Source organism: Sus scrofa, chromosome 1 (assembly GCF_054392235.1).
Source record: "Sus scrofa isolate SSC_HxYL_T2T_F1_AM1 chromosome 1, Sscrofa_HxYL_maternal_Yorkshire_Landrace_v2.0, whole genome shotgun sequence".
Taxonomy (NCBI): domain Eukaryota; kingdom Metazoa; phylum Chordata; class Mammalia; order Artiodactyla; family Suidae; genus Sus; species Sus scrofa.
Window position 1 is genome coordinate 272777403 of NC_139383.1, and position 19273 is coordinate 272796675.

General features: G+C 52.4%; 1 protein-coding gene across 5 annotated transcripts in view; it reads right to left on the reverse strand.

Annotated features, from left to right (window-relative positions):
• Positions 1–4104: 4104 nt before the first annotated feature.
• TTLL11 (tubulin tyrosine ligase like 11) overlaps positions 4105–19273 on the reverse strand; it is a 294081-nt gene continuing 278912 nt past the window's right edge. For all 5 annotated transcript variants that reach the window (XM_084994791.1, XM_084994777.1, XM_021068337.2 and 2 more), the window contains one exon: positions 4105–10422. In XM_084994791.1, coding sequence (XP_084850917.1) covers positions 10130–10422 — 293 coding nt within the window. In that variant the 3' untranslated portion in view covers positions 4105–10129. The remainder of the gene's footprint in view (positions 10423–19273) is intronic.

Genomic DNA, 19273 nt, shown 5'->3' on the forward strand with positions numbered 1-19273 from the left:
ATGTTTACCATTCTTCCATATTTTAGCAAGTGAAGAAGATGGGATGTGTGCGAACATTTCCTGGCTGGCCGTGGAGCAAAGGGCGCTTGGCCCCGGCATCCAGGGCTCCTCTCTGCCCCTTCCCTGCCCGTCAGGTGTCACCTCACACACAGCATGTGAGCACAGAGAAAAGGCTGAAACGAGCGTGTCATTTCCAGACCGGAAACCCTGGGCTCAGAGCAGAGGTTCTGGTTGTCATGACGCGTGGGTGGCTGGAGTCCTGGGACGTTCTGACCTGCAATAAAGCTTCCCTTTGCCTCCTGTCCCACCTCAGAGTCTCTGTGGTGGCCTGTGGGCCGGGAAGGGCAGTCTTCTGTGGCCTTGGGCAAGGCGTGAAGCTTCTTCAGGACTCAAGGTCTCCTGTGACTGGCGGTAGAAGGGGAGGGCTGTCACCTGATGGCTGGGGTGACCCCAGTGTTTGGGACAAAGTTGGTCCTCACACATTGTCCCCATTTTCTCCACTGGCCTCCCATGCCCACACAGCCTGGCACATTCCTGCCCAAGTTATGGGGACCCGGCCTCCCAGGACCCCTCCGCCCTCACTTTGCTGCCTAGTCAGCCAATTCCCAAGGGGTCCTTATTCTGAGAACCTAGTTGGGTTGGGGCGCCTCCAGGAGGCAGAGACCCATGAGGCCTTCCCTTGAGGATTTTATCACATGCCAGGGCTTTTCAGAGAAGCGTTTGCTGACATGCTGCTACCAAGGCCTCTCCCAGAATCTCCCACTTCTGCATGTTCTCAGGCGCCTCCCTAGGCAGGACTCACCTACCATTTGAAGGCAGGGGTGGGGGCCCATCACAACAGCCTGGAGGAGAACCTTCTGGGGTGCCTGCTCCACCAGGCTGGGATCGCAAACAGGCTTCAGCATTTCCCAGCCAAGTCACTTCACCTCAGTTTTGAACCTCAGTTGTCTTAACTGTAAAATGGGATGATAATAACTGTATCCTTTTCCTGAACATGCTTCTTGGGCTAAATGAACTAACAACAACTGTACATCCAAGTTGATGTGTGTCCTGTGCCCGGCATGGTCGGGCCATTGCACGTGCTCAGGAAACGTGAATGAGGGATGTGGTTACACTTCCCCCACCCCCAGTGCCCTATGTTGTGACACAGCTTCCACCAGCCACCAGAGGAGCCCTGATGCCACTGGATTCCCTGCCCTGAGCCTGCTTTGTGCAGGGCCTACCTCTTCAGCAGGCCGATAGCTGCAGCTGGCTTGGCTGGACCACATGTCTCTAGGCCTGAGGGCCCCAGCGCCTTGGACTGAGGGCTCTGCTCCAGCCTGGGAAGGGCAGACACTCTGTCTGGGACCCAGTCGTGGCCCCTCTCCTCCACAAGGGGGAAACTTCAGCTTTGGACTGTGTTTCCCAGGGCTTGGGAAGGCTCCCCAAGGATCCTGGAGCTGAGCTGCAAGAGCTGAGCTGAGCCGAGCTGTGCCAAATACAGAGCCTAGGATGGGCTTTCTTGGTGGGAGGATAAAGATACTCCCAGAATCCCCTGGCTCAGGAGTCTTGGAAACGCACGTGCCCTCTATCCCTCTGTGCTTCTCAAATGGGGGGGGGGGGGAAACGCGATGGGGGCGGGGTGCTCCATGTAGCTCCAAGGCAAACATGGTCATTTTCTTGGAGCAGCAATTTTATTTGAAGTCGAAGGGGAGTAAGGCATTGTTATATTAAAACAAATATGAGTTGAGGCAAAATGGTTCTATATGTTCACCCAAGTCCCATTTCATTTTTTCAACTTGGAGGTACAGGAGGAATTTCCCAACATCCCCTGCACTTACGTTGGGGCCAGGTGGACCAGGTTCTGGCCATGGGCGTGTGGGCAGTGTTGAGGTCAGCACTCCCTGAACAACCCATTCCTGAAATACTCCTGTCTTCTCTTCTTCTCAAAGGCAACTGAGAAGCAGTCCTTGAGGGAAGACGGAGGAAGCTGCCTGGATTCTGCATGACGGGGCATCATTCTGGAGAGCCCCCAGACCCCCCCATCAGATTTGCACAAGTGAGAAATAAACCTCAGAGGTATTCAGCCACTGTGACTTGGGGGTTATCTCAGCATCCCATGAGTCAGCATCCTGACTAAAACATGGATATAATATGGAGCCCAAGGCAATATACACAGGATTTTTAAAGCTAAGACATGAGGCTTCAAGTAAGTGGCTGCTTGCAACTGGGGTCTGGGCCATACCCGCAGACTTTTCACCTGCTAGTCTGGGCTCTATTTGATGCCATCACCATTAGCAAGAGACCCAGTGATCCATTGATGCCACAGCCACTGTCCCCAGAAAGGGCTCAGAGCAGATCTTTGTAACTGCCCACAGGAGATCTTGAGGGAGAATGAGCACATCACACGGTGAGTATCTGATGATTGGAGCCACATGAGAAATGACCCCAGCGCTGGTCTCTGAGTTCCCCAAAACCATTCTATGGTGGGTGAGAGAGGACAGTCCAGCTCCTGCCTTGGGCCCTCAGGTGAATTTGTCCAGCAGTGGGTCACTGTTGCCAGCATGATGCATGTCTTCCAGGGCCCAAGTGGCTGGGGCATTAGTGGGAGCCACAGCTGGGCTCAGGTGGCTAGGGGAGGAGGCTGCTATGGCCATGACTTCAAATAAGTTACTTCTCCCAGGATCCTGGCTTTATCACAGGTAAAAAATTGGAGGTGACGATGACAATGGCATTTGAAGCCTTTTCCTTACATGCTGCTGTAATATATAAATCAGAACAACCAAACAACAAAACCAACAACAACAACAACAACAAAAAAAACCCAAAAAACAGAACAGCCAAGCTACTCTTGGGCACCCTGGAATCTAGTTTAAAAGCCTTGAACTAGAGGCTGGTGCTGGCTTCTGCTCTTCAGATTCCCTTGCTCAGGAGGCCTGAGCTCGTGTCCCTAAATTCTGGGGAAATTAGAGAACATCGTTCCCTTCTCTGGGCTTCTGGAATTCAGTGACCATGGATACAATCCTATAACAAAGCCCGTTATTAGCGGTGAAGCTGGAGCTGCTTGGGTTAAAGACAGAGTGGAGTCTGAGCCCTGAGGGGCGCCACCTGTGCCCAGGACTCCTGGAGGAGGCAGCGATATGGAAAGGCCCCTGGAAGGCATACCTGCCTGGTGGCCGAGGGCCAAGGCAGTGCTAACCTCATGCGTGGCTGGGGCAGCCTCCGCACTGGGCGGGGGGACCGTGGGAGGCAAACCTGGGTTTCTTCAGCAGGGAGCAGGGTGCTAGCTCTGCCCCAGGGCTGAGCCATGGCCTGCGGGCCCAGGAGTCTAGGACCAAGGTGCTGGCACAGAGTTGGAGCACAAGGTATGTGCTGGATCTGAAGGTTTCATAACATGGAGAACCTAAGGGGTCCAAAGGACCAAGGAGTTCCTGAGGTGACAGAGCCTCACTGTGGAGGGGCTGTGGGATGTGACACCCCTCTGCTGCCGTTGGGCAGCGGTTTCCAGGGGGCAGGGACCCCAATTTATTTGTAACTCAAGGCCATCTGCCTTTCACTTTCCACCAAGTGGTCCAGAGGCTGGAAAAGCTTCAGAGCAGATGTAGGGCGTTCCCACAGGGTCAAGGCCAGGGGTGGTGCTAGGAGGGGGGCAGGGCCTCTGCACCCAGGGATGAAACCATCAGCTGTGCCAGCAGCACCAGGTGGCCTCTTTGGTGTGCTTGAAAGGCTCAGTTCTCCAGGGAGCTGCCCTGCGCCCTTAGCCTCCCCATGGGGGCGAAGCTTGCCACATACCCCGCCCAGCCTGGCGCCCTCAGCCCCCAGGGCAGGCGCCCCGCCAGTGTCTGCCAGGTGGCCAAACTCTAGGGACACGTCACTCCCTCCTTCAGGGAGACTGACCCCAGTGGATCAAGGATTGGGGGATTTTCCAAACCCTTCCCTCCATCTCCCCCAGGATCTCACAGGTTATGAGGCAATATTTAGCGCCCCAGGCAACCATTCGCCATTAGGGGAGAAAAAAAGTTAAAAGGATCCCCTTTCTCCCCAGCTGACCCCAAAACGAACAGGCCCTGTCCACCCCAGTGGGTTTGCTGTCACACAGAAGAAATCAGCGGTGCTTGGAAGCCGTTTCTATGAAGGGCCAGGATTCGGCGATGCTCAGCTCTGTTTTATTATTGCATTTTACAGAGTTACCAAGACAACTGAGGCCAAGTAACAGAACCTTGACTTTATGCGCCATGAAAATTTAATAAAGAAGTTTTAAAGGCTTTTAAGAGGCAGAAGCAGCAGCCCAGCAGCAGAGCCCCCACAGAGGGAGGCGGGTAGGAGCGTGTGGGGCTTCCTGCCAGACCTGGAGGAGCCTGGCCTGTCAGGGCCATTGAGGTGGGCGGAAGTGATCCCTGGCATCCGTCTGGTTCAAGTGTATCGAGACTGGTCCTTTTCTTGGAGGACATTTGTTAACACACTTTCTGATGCCAAGTCCATGTCAGGCTCTTTATATTGGCTATGACCCCATCTCCACTGGGCAGGCCAGGAAGAGGGCAGGGGGTGAAGAGACCAGTGGGTCCATGGACAACAACAGATGCAGCCAAAGACCCCCATGCTTCCCACAACCTCTCAGGGCCTCTGCTGGGATTCTTGCTGTCCCTGTTTTGTTTTGTTTTGTTTTTTTCTGTCTTTTTTAGGGCCACACCCACGGCATTTGGAAGTTCCCAGGCTAGGGGTCGAATTGGAGCTATAGCCCTCGGCGTACTACACCACAGCCATAGCCACGAAGGTGCAGTTATCTACAACCTACACACAGCTCATGGCAATGCCAGATCCTTAACCCAATGAGCAAGGCCAGAGATCGAACCCATATCCTCATGGATACTAGTCAGTTTCGTTACCACTGAGCCACGACGGGAACTCCTCACTTTCCTGTTCTGATGCAAGAGGTTCTGAAGGGAAAGAGCCTTGCTGACTCCTTTCATTGCCCAGTTCCTTGCTTATTTCTGCAGCCCGGGAAGAGCCCGGGGGGAGGTGGCGCGAAGCCACAGTCCTGGTCGGCATCTTAGCAAACACCTTCATGTCAGAGGAAATGTTTCCACAAGCCTCCTGGTGAGCTTGTTATGTTCCTCCAGGGCTGCAAAGACCCCCTCATTTCCTCTGCTCTCTAAATAAGGCTCAGAAGCAATTTGCCAGAAAGGAGCAAAACGTCAGTAATTTTGCCATTTTATACCAAAGCTCAATAGTGCTCAGTGCATGCGTGTGTGTGTGTGTGTGTGTGTGTGTGCATGTGCACGGGTGTGCACACACACACGTGCATGTACAAGCAATATGCTGCGTGGCTTTTCTAGCTTAGACAAATCAAGACTTTTGGGTACTAGAGACGGAGGTAGCTGAATATGTTAACTGTTCTACAAAGCTCCTTTGTCCCTGGGGGTAGAAAAAAAAATTCAAACTTATCTCATGAGGGAAAAAATCATATACCATATGGGAAAAATTTCTCTCCCATCTGTCAAACTCAATAGGAGATTGGCAAAAATATCAATCAGGGTGAGAGGGATTTTAGGTTAAGACGGGTGAGTTTGCCTCACTGGGAGAGGAGGACAGCGCTGAGCCGCTCATCATTTCTGAGTTTTGAGGGAAGGGGCTCAGATGCCAAACATTCAAGCCCAGTTCTTGATGCTGAGGCCATGGAGTTTGGGGCACTAATAGAAGAATGAAAAAAAAAAAAAAAGAGTAAGCTCTTTTGGAGTAATACTCTGTCAATCACACGGCAAATTCCAGGTATCAGGGGAGCAGCAGAAACCATTTTTCACCCTGTGACTGTCTTCAGATATGTGAGGATGAAGGGGGGCGGGGAGGGAGGGGAGCTGACTGTTCCGCCTTCATTTGTCTTGATGGATTACAACATTCAAGGAGGAACCTTTTCCCTTCATTCCTTGACACTTTGCAGGAAACCAGAAGCCCGTCTGAAGATAACGCGGCATTCCAGCAGCCCTTGGGTTTACAAAACGCTCTCATGTGTTATTATGCTTTCCATCTCTTGTCTTCTGCTCCCAGAGATAAAGTGAGAGAGGACCTGTCACCCCCCTCCCCGTGCAGCTAAGGAACCCGGACCCCACGGAGCCTACACCCCCAGGGTGCTCGGCTCATACAAGCAGATCAGACAGATCCAGGCTAAGCCCGGGAGCCCCAGGACCAGCCTGAGACATGGGTTTCTGTGTCTGGGAAATGGGGCCAAAACCCTCTCCCCACTGGGTTGTAGGAGCGTTGAGGCGTCATGCAGAACAGCTATGGGGCTGAGAAGGGAGCATGAGATTTGGGGCTGGGCTCTGCTTTCCACCAGCTGTGGGGCTTTGGGCGAGTCAGTCTCCCCAGAAAAGAGGGTCTTCATCCTTTGCTGGGTGGCTGGGAGGATCCCATGAGAGGATGGAGGAAAAAGGACTCTGTAAAACTGTGATGCATCGAATAGATGTCGCTACACTCACATGGGAAAGGGATTGGTTCTAGAAAGGCACGGAACACCATGCCAACGTCTGGGCTCCTCTCCAAAGTGGTCGCACTCACTGTATTCACATCGGGATTATCTGCTCTGAACTAACCAACCCCCTCCCCACCCCCATCCTCGCTCCCACCAAGGCTGCCGGGCTGGAGGGACAGGCTGGACACCCACTGGAGAAGCCAGGGTGACCACCATCCAGCCAGGGGCCCTTGGTCTCCAAGCCTGAACGAGATGGGGGTGCCCATGGGGGATTCAGCCCAGACCTGAGCCCGGGCACAAAGGAACACAGAGGGACTTCCCAGGGTCAGAGGAGCCACTGTCTGCTGGGGTCCCGGAATGGCTGTCACGCCCACTCTCTGGGGACATGGAGGTGCTCACAGATCAGGGCATCCATAGGGTGAGGGGGACAAGGGTTGCAGCTCAGTCTCCTGGCCTGGGCCCCCTAAAAAGTCCTATGATCCCAACCTACACCTGCAGGGCCACGTCTCGGTGCCCGAGCGGCCAGCATGAACCCGGCACCTGCCTGACTACGGAGAAAGAGCTCGAAGCTTGGTGGGAGTGAAGGCAGTGACTCTACAGCACCAGTGTGATAACAAGGACTCTTCAGGCTCTCGCAAGCAGGAGGGGGTGGTTCATTGTTTGGGGGACTGCAGTGGGGACATCTGAGCCGGGCCTTGAAAGATAAGGAAGTTTCTACTGGACAGAGGATAGCAGAGGGGATAGCAAGGGCGGGAACCCGGAGCAGGTCCGGCCCTGTGACCCTCCCGGGGGTGGGAACCGGCACATTCTCTCTGGTAACAGCAGACACAAAGCGCGTGGGAGCACAGAGGCTGCCCCGGGGCGCGGGGGCACTGAGTGTGGATTTAGGATGGAAAGGAAGGAAGGATGGAATCACGGGGAGCCTGGAATGTCAGGTTAAGGGGCTTGGGCTTTATCTGGGAAGAGGGAGGGTTGACTGAATTAGAGGATCGTGGGGTCAGCTCTCTGGTTCTCACTGTTCCTTCTGGGCTGATGGGGGTGGAAGATGGGTGGAAGGGGCTAAGAAGCAAAAGACTGATGAAGTGCAGGCAAGGGATGATGAGGTCTGAGCTGGGAGAGCAGATGGAGGACAAATAAGAGGGATCCAGGCCCATGGGGAGGGTTCTGTTGGGACCATCACAGCTAACGGCTACACCTAATCCAAATCGCCTTTACAAACACCTACTGCTGGCTCCATTCTGCCCAGGCTGTGGAGTCAGAGCTCCTGACCATACTAACGGAGGAGCCAGCATTTCCCCTGGGAGGCACGGAGGAAAGGAGGAGACAAGGCCAGCAATGAAGGGGGAAGGATGCTTTTTGGTACACCAGAAGGGGCGCGGCAGGCAGGGATGGAGAGGGGCAGTGGCCCAGGGATGCACGCAGCTGGAACAGCCCCAGCCTGATTTCATCTGTCCATTGAACCCACTCTCAGTGCTGGCCCTGCAGGGACTCAGCCAGTGAACAGTGACAGGTCAGGATGGACTGTGCATGGGGGCATCAGGAGGAGGAGGAAAGGCAGGAGGGCGTTGGGGGGAGAGGCTGGGATGGAGCCTGAGAGGACCCTTCTCAGGGAAGGGCTGATCCCACAGGCAGAGCACAGGGACTCAGCGTCTCCTGGAGCAGCTCTCTTCCAGGAGGAAGGAGACGCTAGCTTTGGCCATCACTTCAATTACACGCTGCAAAACGAGCAGCCAATTACCGAAGAGGATAAACACAGCGGGGCTTCCTATTAGGCACTAAGGGGTGGGGGAAGCCTCTCATCACTCACTCTGGTAATGGAGCCGCCTCTGATTCTTCCTGTTCAATGGCCTCTGGTAAAATGGCAGCCTCATTTTCCTGATGCTCACTGCAGGCCCTGCTTGCCCTGGAGGGCTCCTTCCAGACAGTGGCCCCGGGGGTGGGGGGGCCTGCCCAGCAGCCTGCCTCCAGATGATGTGCAAAACGTGGGCAGAGGATGGTCCTCACCCTGGGAGCTGACTTCCCACGTGGCCCCAAACAAAGTAGCTGGAATTCAGCCTATTGATTTTTTTTTTCCCCCTAAAAATTCAGAAGTGCTTGGTTGGTTTGGAACCTGAAGATTGCACTCCTTGAAAGAAGGGGGCTTCTGGCCAGAAGGAGGGTAAGGATTAACAGAGCCCCACCCAAACACACACATCAAACAACTTGCCAGTGGTTGGAACCATCCTGGATTAACAACCTTCCCTTTGGGTTGAACGATATACCTGGGGGGCGGGGGGGGGTGCTTCCAGGCCATTCCTTTCAACAGACAATTTGGAGCATCTGTGATGTACCAGGCTCTCTGTTGGACCTTGACTCAACCACTCCCACCAGTTGGAGTGAAGGGGACTTGGATCAGAGACAGGGAAGGATGTTGAGGAGGAAGAAGAAGAGACAATTGGGAGAAGGAAGACATCTGTGCTGGTCTAGGACACACCTCTGCCATTGACCTTCCCCCACCCCTACACGCGTGAACATTTTCTGAGTCTGACTGTGTGTCAGGCGCCGTGCTAAATAATGCCTTCAAGATCCCTCGTCCTCCTCACTCAGAGCCTGATGGTCAGCTCCTCTCCCCTGCCCTGTCCCAGGATCCCAGGGTCCTTTAAGGAGGATCCTGTGGAAAGAACCACATTAGCTTCAAATCCAACAACGCTCTGGGGAGCTTGGCTTTGTAAGGGTGGTCTCCTGCCTGCCTGGTGTCAGTGGATCCTGGACCCTGACTTGCCTGCGGCCATTTCCCCAAATGCTACCTTTGGCTGCCCCTGGGGCTTCCCTTCTGAGAGGGAGGCTGCGGGGGACATGGAGGGAGATGAAGAAAGGGTCTTGTGGAAGAAGAGCGAGGCTCCCCTTTTCCTGATTCCTGATACTGCTCTGATCCCTACGCAGGTCTGACTTCCCTCCCCTCTGAAGCCCCACCCCTGAGGGCTCCCATTAGAGGCCATGTGACTTGGGGGACTCCTGCTTTGGGATCAAGGTCAAGCAAAATGGGACAGAATGACCTCAGAGGCTCCCGCCGGCTCCTACAGACTTAGTCTTCTATAGCTCCCCCTTAGTTAATCATATCTTAATAAATAACTCATCGAACACCGCAGCAACAGGCAAGCTAATGAAACCAGCGAGGCCAGTCTGTTAACTACACCCACGTAGCAGCACACGATGGGGGTGGGAGAGTCGCGCACGCCTCCTGGATAGTTCCAGTTAGTTTTCACAGAACAGGTGATAGGAAATAAACATGATGCTCCTGGACTCGAACTGTATCCTCTCCAAGGCCCTGGCAGCCCCTGACTTGGCTGCCTCAAGTCCTTTCCTTTCCACGGCTCTCAGTCTTGGGGTTGGTTGGTGCCCCCTGCCCCAGTCACAGCAGTTTCATCCTGGTTGTGGCTTCCCGTGAGCCCAGAATAGAAGATGCCATCTGTCATGTTTTGGGTATCATATGTCCGCTGCCGGCTCGCAAACAGGTGGGCCACCAAGAGGCACGGGGAGGAGGGCGGGTAAGAATCAGGCAGCCTCTTGGCAGAATGTAGAGACGATTAGCAGGAATTGCAGGCGGGAATTCTCAGCATCATGCCTTCTTTCCACCGGCAGGAGACCTGGGGGTCTCTTGGGCCCTGAAGGGCTCCATCTTCATCCCGGAGGACCAAGCGGCCCTCAGGACAGAGCATGTCTGGAACGGGAGAGCTTGTGGGCACTGTTTGTGCAAGGTGGGCCATGGCTCTCGGTCAGCTGGGCTGTGGAGGCAGCCTCCTGAGGGGTGCCACTGTGAGGGGGCCGGCCCCCCGACGTGCCACTCTGGCCACACACCAGGCGCTTCTCATCCAGTAGGGACAGGTGGTACTCACACAGGTCGATCAGCGAGGCCACCTGCTCGTGTAGAGGCAGCATCTTGAACTTCCTCTGGGCCAGGTAAAAGAAAGCCTCCACAAAGGCCTGCAGGCACATCCCTGTGGATGAGAGACCAGTGTGTGTTAGAGGGGCTATGTGCGCAGGTGGCTCAACCAGGCTTTTTCCCCCTAGCGCTTTCATTCTGGAAACAAAACAGGGCTGATTCAGACTGCCTGCTGGGCACCAGCCAGCGGGCATTCGCAACCACCTGCAGATTCAACCCTTAAGCAACCCTGTAAAGAAGGGTCAATGAACCCTGTTTTGCAGATGGGAAAACTGAGTCTCAGAGAAATGGGGAGACCCTGGCAAAGTCAACTGGGTAGAAAGCAGCAGGGCTGGGATTTAAACCTAGCCCTGTGCTCCCCCATAAAATGTTCCCATTAAAACCCAGCCCACTACTTTTATCAGAAGGGAAAAGGGTAGGAAGATGAGCCCAGTATGACAGTGACATTCTATGTCATCTGTATGTTCTATATCCTGAGAGGTGTCAGTTAGATGGGTGCGTGCATTTGTCAAAACTCCGCAAATTGTACCTTAAGATGTGTTCATTTTGGTATATGTAAATTTTAGCTCAAAGAGTAAAATATACCTGACCCCCCCCCCAAAAAAAAACCTATATTCTAGAAGGTCTTAATAGGAGTCCCCACTACACCCCTGGAATGTTCTTCTTCTACTTTGCCTCATAAAATCCTACTTATCTTTGAGACCTGAGCTGAAAAATCACTTACTCTAGTAAAATCTCCTCTGAGCCTTAGATTAAATCTGGCGCCTGGAACAGGCCTCTTGCACTTTTTTTGGGGGGGGGGTAACATCTACTGCAGTGTCTTCAATGTTTATTTGTGTGGTTCTTTGACCACCTCTAGCTTCCCTGCTGGACTGTGAGCTCCAGCTCACCACAGTGTCCCAGTGTAGTTGGACTGAGTGTGGGACTTCAAGGGCTCTCCAATGAGATAAACTCTAAGAGCCTCTGGCCAAGATAAAAATGACCAGACCTTATGACCCCTTCTGTCCCACTGCAATTGTTAACAGAGTTCTTAAGCTCCTCCTGAGCAACCTGGCTTACTCCTTTCTGCCCTGTACCAGGAAAGGCATGTGGCCCACTCTGCACTTCGCCCCTCTAGAGGCAATATATGCCCCAACCAACCAGCAAGTGCATCCTAAGACCCCTCCTCTCTCCTTTTTCCTTGGACATGACCATGTGCTCAGGGTCAGCTCTCCCTGATTATCAGGTGGTCATCTTGCTGTGCTACCAGCATTTCTTATCTCAATAAACTCTTCTTTCTCTTCACCTCGCTATGCTGGAAATTCTTTTTTCAACCCCCACACAAACCACAACACTGAGTACACAAGTGAGTGAATGAATAGGTCTGTGCTAGGCACTTCACAGATGTGCCTTGGAGAGGTCATTGTTATGATGTCACATTGTATAGGTGAGGAAACTAACAATCAGAGATGTCGAATAACTTCCCTGAAGTCACACAGCCAGAGGATTGTGACCTGGAATCTCAAACTCTGACTCCCAATACTTTGAACTAAGTTGTGCTGCATGAAAATTTCCAAGTCTTCCCAATGTCCTAGCGAAAATGAACTCTGGGATCCAAACTCATGGGATCCCCTGGGCTCCTTGAGAAAGGTGGTTCTGAGGCTGGACCAAATGCCACATTTTATTTTATTTTTTTCATCTTTTTAAGGCCGTACCCACAGCGTACGGAGGTGCCCAGGCTAGGGGTCCAATCAGAGCTGTAGCCACTGGCTGACACTACAGCCACAGCAATGCAGGATCCCAGCCACATCTGTCACCTACACCACAGATCACAGCAATGCTGGATCCTTAACCCACTGAGCAAGGCCAGGGATTGAACCCATGTCCTCATGGATGCTAGTTGGGTTCATTAACAGCTGAGCCACAATGAGAACTCCCCACATGGTATTTTAGATGAGGCCAGCTCCCACCCTGCTAATCCACATCTTCCCAGTGGCCTTGCTTCCCAACTCAGATGGGTTAGTCACCTGCTCTGTCACTGCAGGCAGAAGCCTGACCTGGAGTTTGTAAATACTGGATTACATACGGACCCTAGGAGCTAAGAGATTTTTTTTGTGTGGGAAACTTGTTGGAGCAGAGCAAAGAAGTTGTTTTTTTTTTGGTGGGGGGGGTTGTTTTTTGTTTGTTTGTCTTTTTCCAAGTCCATCAAAGCTTCTTTGCTCAGCTTCTCTCAATTCCAGATGATCTGGAAGTCCCCTGCTTGGTCTTGACAGGAGTTGATAAAGAGAACAGTAACCCTTTTAAGGTAAACAGAGGCCTGGTGCCGGCAGACACACAGAAGAATGGAGGCCTTAGTCTAAATGAAGAGACAGACAGATATTTCCTGATCACCAACCCTGGGCCAGGGGTGTGTGTGTGTCACAGTCGGTAGGAGGGTCTGATACACTCAGGATGGAGAGGCCAGGATCTGAAGCCAGAGAAACCCTGTGCAGTCCCCGCCCCCACCTCCCCAAGGGTGTAATCCCAAGGGCACTACTCTAAGCGCCAAGTCCAGGAACTTCGTGTCCCTGGTCTCTGACAAGATAAGGAACTCGGGCCAGAATGTAAATCACCCTTCGCATCAATCACATGGTTTCGTCCGGCTGGCAGTTATTCTGCAGCAAGTCTTTCTGTAAAGGGAGCTGCAATCATTTACATTCTGGCTCGAGTCACCTGCCCAGAACTGTAAGGAGCATCTCGTGGACGGCAAGTCTGAGCAGCTCTGGGAGCCACAACCCCGTCCCTCAGGCTGAGCATCACCACAGCCTCATCAACATGCAGATCCTGGGCTGGGGCCCGAGACACTGAATTTCCGACAGGCTTTCTGTGGTACCCAGGCTGCTGGTCTCTGGGGCGCACTCTGAATAGCGATGACTGAGCACCTTTCACTCAACGAATACTCGCTTCCTTCCCTTAAGAGGAGGCAAACTATGACTGGAGCTAGAACGCACAGAAAAAATACAATGCAGACATTTTTTGGAGGAAAAAAAAAAAAAAAGCATGGCTAAATCACCTGGAGGAAGACATTCTAAAATGGGAAGTGGGGTTTAATGGGTTATACTTGGTTTCCTTTTGGCTTGTCTACATTTTCTGATTTTTCTCTAGTAAACATGTGTAATTAAAAATAGGCAACATGAGTTCCTGTTGTGGCTTAGCAGGTTAAGAATCCGACTAGTATCCACGAGGATGCAGGTTTGATCCCTGGACTCACTCAGTGGGCTAAGGATCTGGCGTTGCCGTGGGCTGCGGTGTAGGTTGCAGATGTGTCTCAGATCTGGCATTGCTGTGGCTGTGGCGTAGGCCGGAGGCTGCAGCTCTGATCTGACCCCTAGCCCAGGAACTTTCATGTGTCATAGGTATGGCCTTAAAAAAAAAGCAACGGGAAATTCTAGAGGGTGCAAAGAGGTGATGTGGGGGTGGCTGCTCTTAATTATAAAACCTTTGAAACTTTTTGAAGTTGAAGACATTATTTTGAAGAAACACAATGCAAACTTTCTGCATATTCTACTTTGATAAAAAGTTTATATATATATAAAATAGAAGAGAAATGAAGAGGAATGGACATTACTGACTTTTGTATGAGTCAGGTACACTATGCCTGATGTTCTGATACTTAATACAACTCCCATTATGCAGATGAGAAAACTGAAGCCCAGAGACAAAATAGCTTGTCCTCAGGTCACATACTGGTAAGTGGCAGGGCTGGGATTTGAACCCAGGCCTCAGGCATGGCTGATTCTGTTGAGAGTCCCCTGGAGGGTGTGTTGGAAGACAGACTAGGGCCCCACACCCAAAGTCTTAGTTGTGAAAGTCTGAGATGCAGCCTGAGAACGTGCATTTCTAACACATTCCCAGGTGAGGCTGCCAGTTGAGACCTACTTTGAGAACCCATCCCTCCCTCCTCCCCCATGGCTGAATTCAGTCTGTTCATACTCTGAGCCCATCTGCAAAAAGAGACTTGCTTACAAAAGGGCCTGCCCCCGAACTGGGAGAAGCTTGACTTTGGGCTAAAAATGTCTGCCTTTTTAGACAATCTGATTGAAAACAGACTCAATCAGTTTATTTTTAAAAGACTAATGATGGGACTAGAAAAGAAGGAATTTGTTCCAACTTTGCCTCGAGTCCTCCCTTGGTTTCTGAGAAACCACACATTCCTGGTTCCTTCCTGCGTCATCGCCTGACCGCTAAGGGGGCCAGAGCTCTGATGCCCTCTGAGAGGCCCTGCCCTTCTCTGTCTGTTCTGGAGCAGACTGGACCTGAAAGGTTCTAGCGGGCCAGGCTACCAGGGCCCTGCAGGCCAAGGTGGGACTTTGGGTTTCACGCTGAGAAGTTTCCAAGTGACACAGTCAGGTGGCTGTCATGTTGACAGCAGGTGGCACGGGCACATGTGAAAGAAATCAGGGAGTCCCATTAAGGGGGTGCTGTGCTGGTCCAAGTGAGGACTAAGAGTGGTTTGGACCAGGAGGCAGTGGAGCAGGTGGTGAGGGGTGATGAGATGCTGGGTAGAGCCTCTGGGTGGTGCCCATGGCTCTGCCGTCTGGTGATGGGTGGGATGTGGTGTGAGGGCAAGCTGGGCATCCTCAGGAAGGAGGGACTCCAACACCAGGCTGAGGGGACTGGCCTTCCCCCTCAAGGCTATTGGCTTTCAGACATTTTATGCATAAAATAACCTAGAACCTTGCCAGAAACTCAGGTTCCCATTTCCATTCCCCGGATGCTGTCTCATGAGGCCCCAGACATGGCACTTGAAACCGCAGCCCTTCACAAGGGTGATCAGAAACCTTGGGAGTGAACGCTCCCTCCCAGCCATGGCTTTAAGGAGTGAATGCTCCCTCCCGGTCATGGCTTTAAGGGCTCCCGAGGAGGCAATGGAGTAAACAAGCGAAGAACATGGTTTTGGAGGAACCAAGGACTGGGCTAAGCCCTGCCGTGGGGACTCAGGAACGTTTGGGGATGCACAGGACAAGTTTTGCCTCTGAAATCCCACCACCCAACTTTAACCACCATTTTCATCTGCTTGGGCTGCCAAATACTGCAAGAAAACACCATAGCTTGAGTGGATCAGACAGCACAACTTTATGCTCTCATAGTTTTGGAGGCCGGAAGTCTGAGACCAGGGTGCCCCATGGTTTGGTTCTGGTAAGGCTCTCTTCCTGGCTTGCAGGCAGCCGCCTTCTCGCTGTGTCTTCATCCGGCAGAGAGAGGGCGCCAGCTCTCTGGTGTCCCTTCTTATAAGGACACCACCAGTCCCATCAGATCAGGGCCCCACCCTTATGACTTCATTTATCCTTAATTACTTCTGCAGAGGCCCCACCTCCAAATATTGTCACACTTGGGGGAGTTATCCCCCCAACATATGAATTTGGGGGGATGCAGTTCAGTCCATACCATCCCGGGCCATTGCTTGATTCTGCTGAGGTACACCCCGTACTTGGGGTGCTCTCCTACCATTTCCTAAATCACTGAGATTACTTGAGCTAACTTAGAAAAAACATAAGAAATCCTTTACCTCTTTCCTGCTCCTCCACAGCCCGGCTGGGACACCCCTTGCAGCTCTGATTGGGAGCTGGAAGCATCTCTTTGGTCACATCGCATCAGTGACCATCACATTAAAAGGGATGAATGGACAATAGCATTTAGTATTCACTGAGCCCTCTTCACCACGTGCAAGCCCTGGGCTGAGGGCTGCACTTAGGTTATTTAACTGGGTCTCTCAGAATCTCATGAAGCGAGTGTTACCATCCATCCTGTTTGATATTCAAGAGGCTTGCCAAAGTCATAGGGCTGGTAAGGTGGCTGACCCCAGGACCCTTCCTGCAACTTCTTTACTCCGCTGCTGCTTCGAGAGCCTTCGAAGAGATGGCCGAGTCAGGGAATTAATTCCAGACCCTTAGAAGGAAGTAGTGATGCCACCTTGAGGGAGCGAGAGGGAGGTCCCCCCACCCCACCCTGGCACACTGGATTTCTCTTCCTGGCTTGCAAGAAGAGTGTGGTCCCAGCAAGAAGGTGTGGTCCCATCTGCAGGGCTGTGCAAACTGGCTTTCCCCACCTGCACCCCCTCCCGCCCCCCCCATCTCTGAAGATACGATGCTGAGTATTTTTCGAAACTTCATTTGGGCTGACGGATGTGGCTGGAGAAAGCAGCCTTTGGAATGTTCCCGTGTAGCCATATGCACAGCTCTCGCCGAGACTGCCACCTGGTTCCTGGGATGTTGCTCCTGCCAGACCTGGCCTCATTCTGTCAGTCAGCCTGGTGAGGGTGGACCCAGGGGCTCCTTCTGGCCCCAAGGCTTCTCCTCTCCACGCCCAGGGAGGGGCCCTCAAACACAGGACTTAATGACAGCGCTAGTGGCTGCTCTGTGATAATCCGCTCATCTATCCTGGGGCTTAAGGATGGAAACAAGAATAATACCTTACATGCGCATAGCACTTGCCAATTTACAAAGAATATCCATTTTCTCATCCGGTTCCCTCGGAATAAAAGGTTCAGAAGAGGACATTATTACAAAGATTCTCCCACTTGCAGTTGAGGGGAGCAGACCCAGAAAGGCTGAGTGGCTTGTCAAGGTCCCCCTAAGTGGACGAGGTGGCATTTCAACCCACGCCGATCTGACTCTCAAATCCAGTCTTTTTCTGACACTGCGCTCTTTCTTAACATCTGACATTTATGTATTATTTTATCGTTTACAGCGCACATTTGCATATATGATATAATTAAATCCAAATCATTGTCGACAGCCAGGGATATTACCCTAGACAGAATATGAGATATTTCTTTTTCCCTTCTCAAAAATACCTGCGCTTCCTCGCTAGTAATTCTATTTCAAAATATTGGGGTGCTAGCCTCGGTGAGCCACTCACCAATTCCCTCTCCCGCCCCAGCCTTTACATCTCTTTCTTTTGACTCACCTGGAATAGATGTGTCTGTCTCACAGTGGAATTCTAAATGTGTAAGCAGACCAGCTTTCCATTTGGAACCTTTGGTGGGAAATAAAGCTGAATGATCTTGACTAGAATTAGCTGAGTGGTTCCTATCTGTGCAGTACAATGGTCCCCACAAGGGCCATCCGTGAAGGCTGCATTGACTCCAAGGCAGTTCATCACAAGAATGTGTCTTCTCTCCATCCTCAGGGTGCCTTGAAGCCTGCTCCCCAGCTGCGGCTACATGGTCCCTCCAGGCCTGGGGCTGGGGTCTCAAAGGGCTCCACCGCATGGCATGAAACCTGGGCATTTCCCATGAGATGGCATCTGGCTTCGTGGAAGAGGGACTGATGGGCTGATCTGGGTCCCAGCTCTGCCACCTACTAGCTATCTGGTCTTTAGGGAGCCAGTTTACCCCAGAGGGCTTGGTTTCTTCGTTTCTATTTTTTAATTTTTTTTTTTTCTTTTTAAGGCTGCACCTGTGGCATATGGAAGTGCCCTGGCTAGGGGTCAAATCGGAGCTGCAGCTGCTGGCCTACACCACAGCCATAGCAATGTCAGATCTGAGCTGCCTCTGTGACATATACCACAGCTCACGGCAACGCTGGACCCTTAACCCACTGAGCGAGGCCAGGGATTGAACCTGTGTCCTCATGGATACTAGTCAGGTTCTTAACCTGTTGAGCCACAACGGGAACTCCAGTTTTTTTGTTTTTAGGGTAGCTTTCAACAAGGCACCACCCAGAAAAAGCCCAACACAGCGCTTGAAAAATACCAGTCACCTGCCCACTCTGATGTCAGCACTCCCAGCTCCCTCCGCCCAGAGTGCCTTTATCATTTTCTTATTTTATTGCAGATAGCCGGCCACTTGTCTCCACACAGGGCTGTCTCGAGGCCAGGAAGTCTGTCTGCATCTCCAGCTACCACAGAGCAGGCTTTCAAAAATTGTCTGTGGAACTAATAAGTTGACTGCCTGGGATTCCAGGAGGAAAAGTCATGCAGGGGGCTGAGGGGGTTTGGATTCTCATGTGGTCTCTGCCCCAGAGTACAGCGTGGCTTTGGGCCTGTCACTCCCCCTCTCTGGGCCTCACTTTCCCCTCCTGTAAAATGGGTGGGGGGCTGGGCTGTTTCTCAGGATTCCAGAAGCATGAGGAGGGATGGTGGCTTCTGAATGTTTTTAAAATAATAATAATTAAAATGGCAAACCACAGCTATTGAGGATGCCCCGCCCACCAGGGCTTGCCCTGTGCATTTTCTGTGCATGTGCAGCCCTGAGGGGGCTGGTGGTACTGCTAGTCCACATTGTGCAGATCAGAGGGCCGAACTCAGAGAGGCCCAGCCACCTGCTCAAGGTCACACTTCCTACACCCAAGGTTGCACTGTCTGGAATGACGGTCTGGGGACCGCCACCGTTCCTGTATACCACCTCTCCCCGAACCAGAGGGAAGCCCCTCAAGGCCCACCATTTAAGGGACAAAAGGGATACCCTTGCTCCTGCCCCTCCCCCACAGCTCAGGAACAGATATGGGGCACAGGCAGACATTGCATTTAAGCGTTATGTCAACAAGAAGTCATCATCGCCTTTGTCCTTGGCTAGTTGGAAAAATTACTAAGTGTCAGGAATGAGCCATAAATAGGCCTTGGAGAAAAATCATTACCCACAGATGCCTGAGGCACCCAAATAATAAACATAACCAAAGATGGAAGCAGCCGTGCCATCATTTCATTAATCACAGGTCACGCTGCTGGCAGAGGGCAGAGGGGCCAGGAGGTCCTGCCCCCGTCTCAGCCAGTGTCACCCCTGATGCCACCATGTGAAGGATGCAAGTCCCTGAGTCACCTTCTGGGGAGACCGGGCTACGGGGCTGGTCACCCACTTCCTGCACTTCCTTGGTGCTATTCCAGACATTTCTGGTGGGATTAACGGCTCCAATGGAACCTTCTGAGGTTAAACACATAGCCCTCAG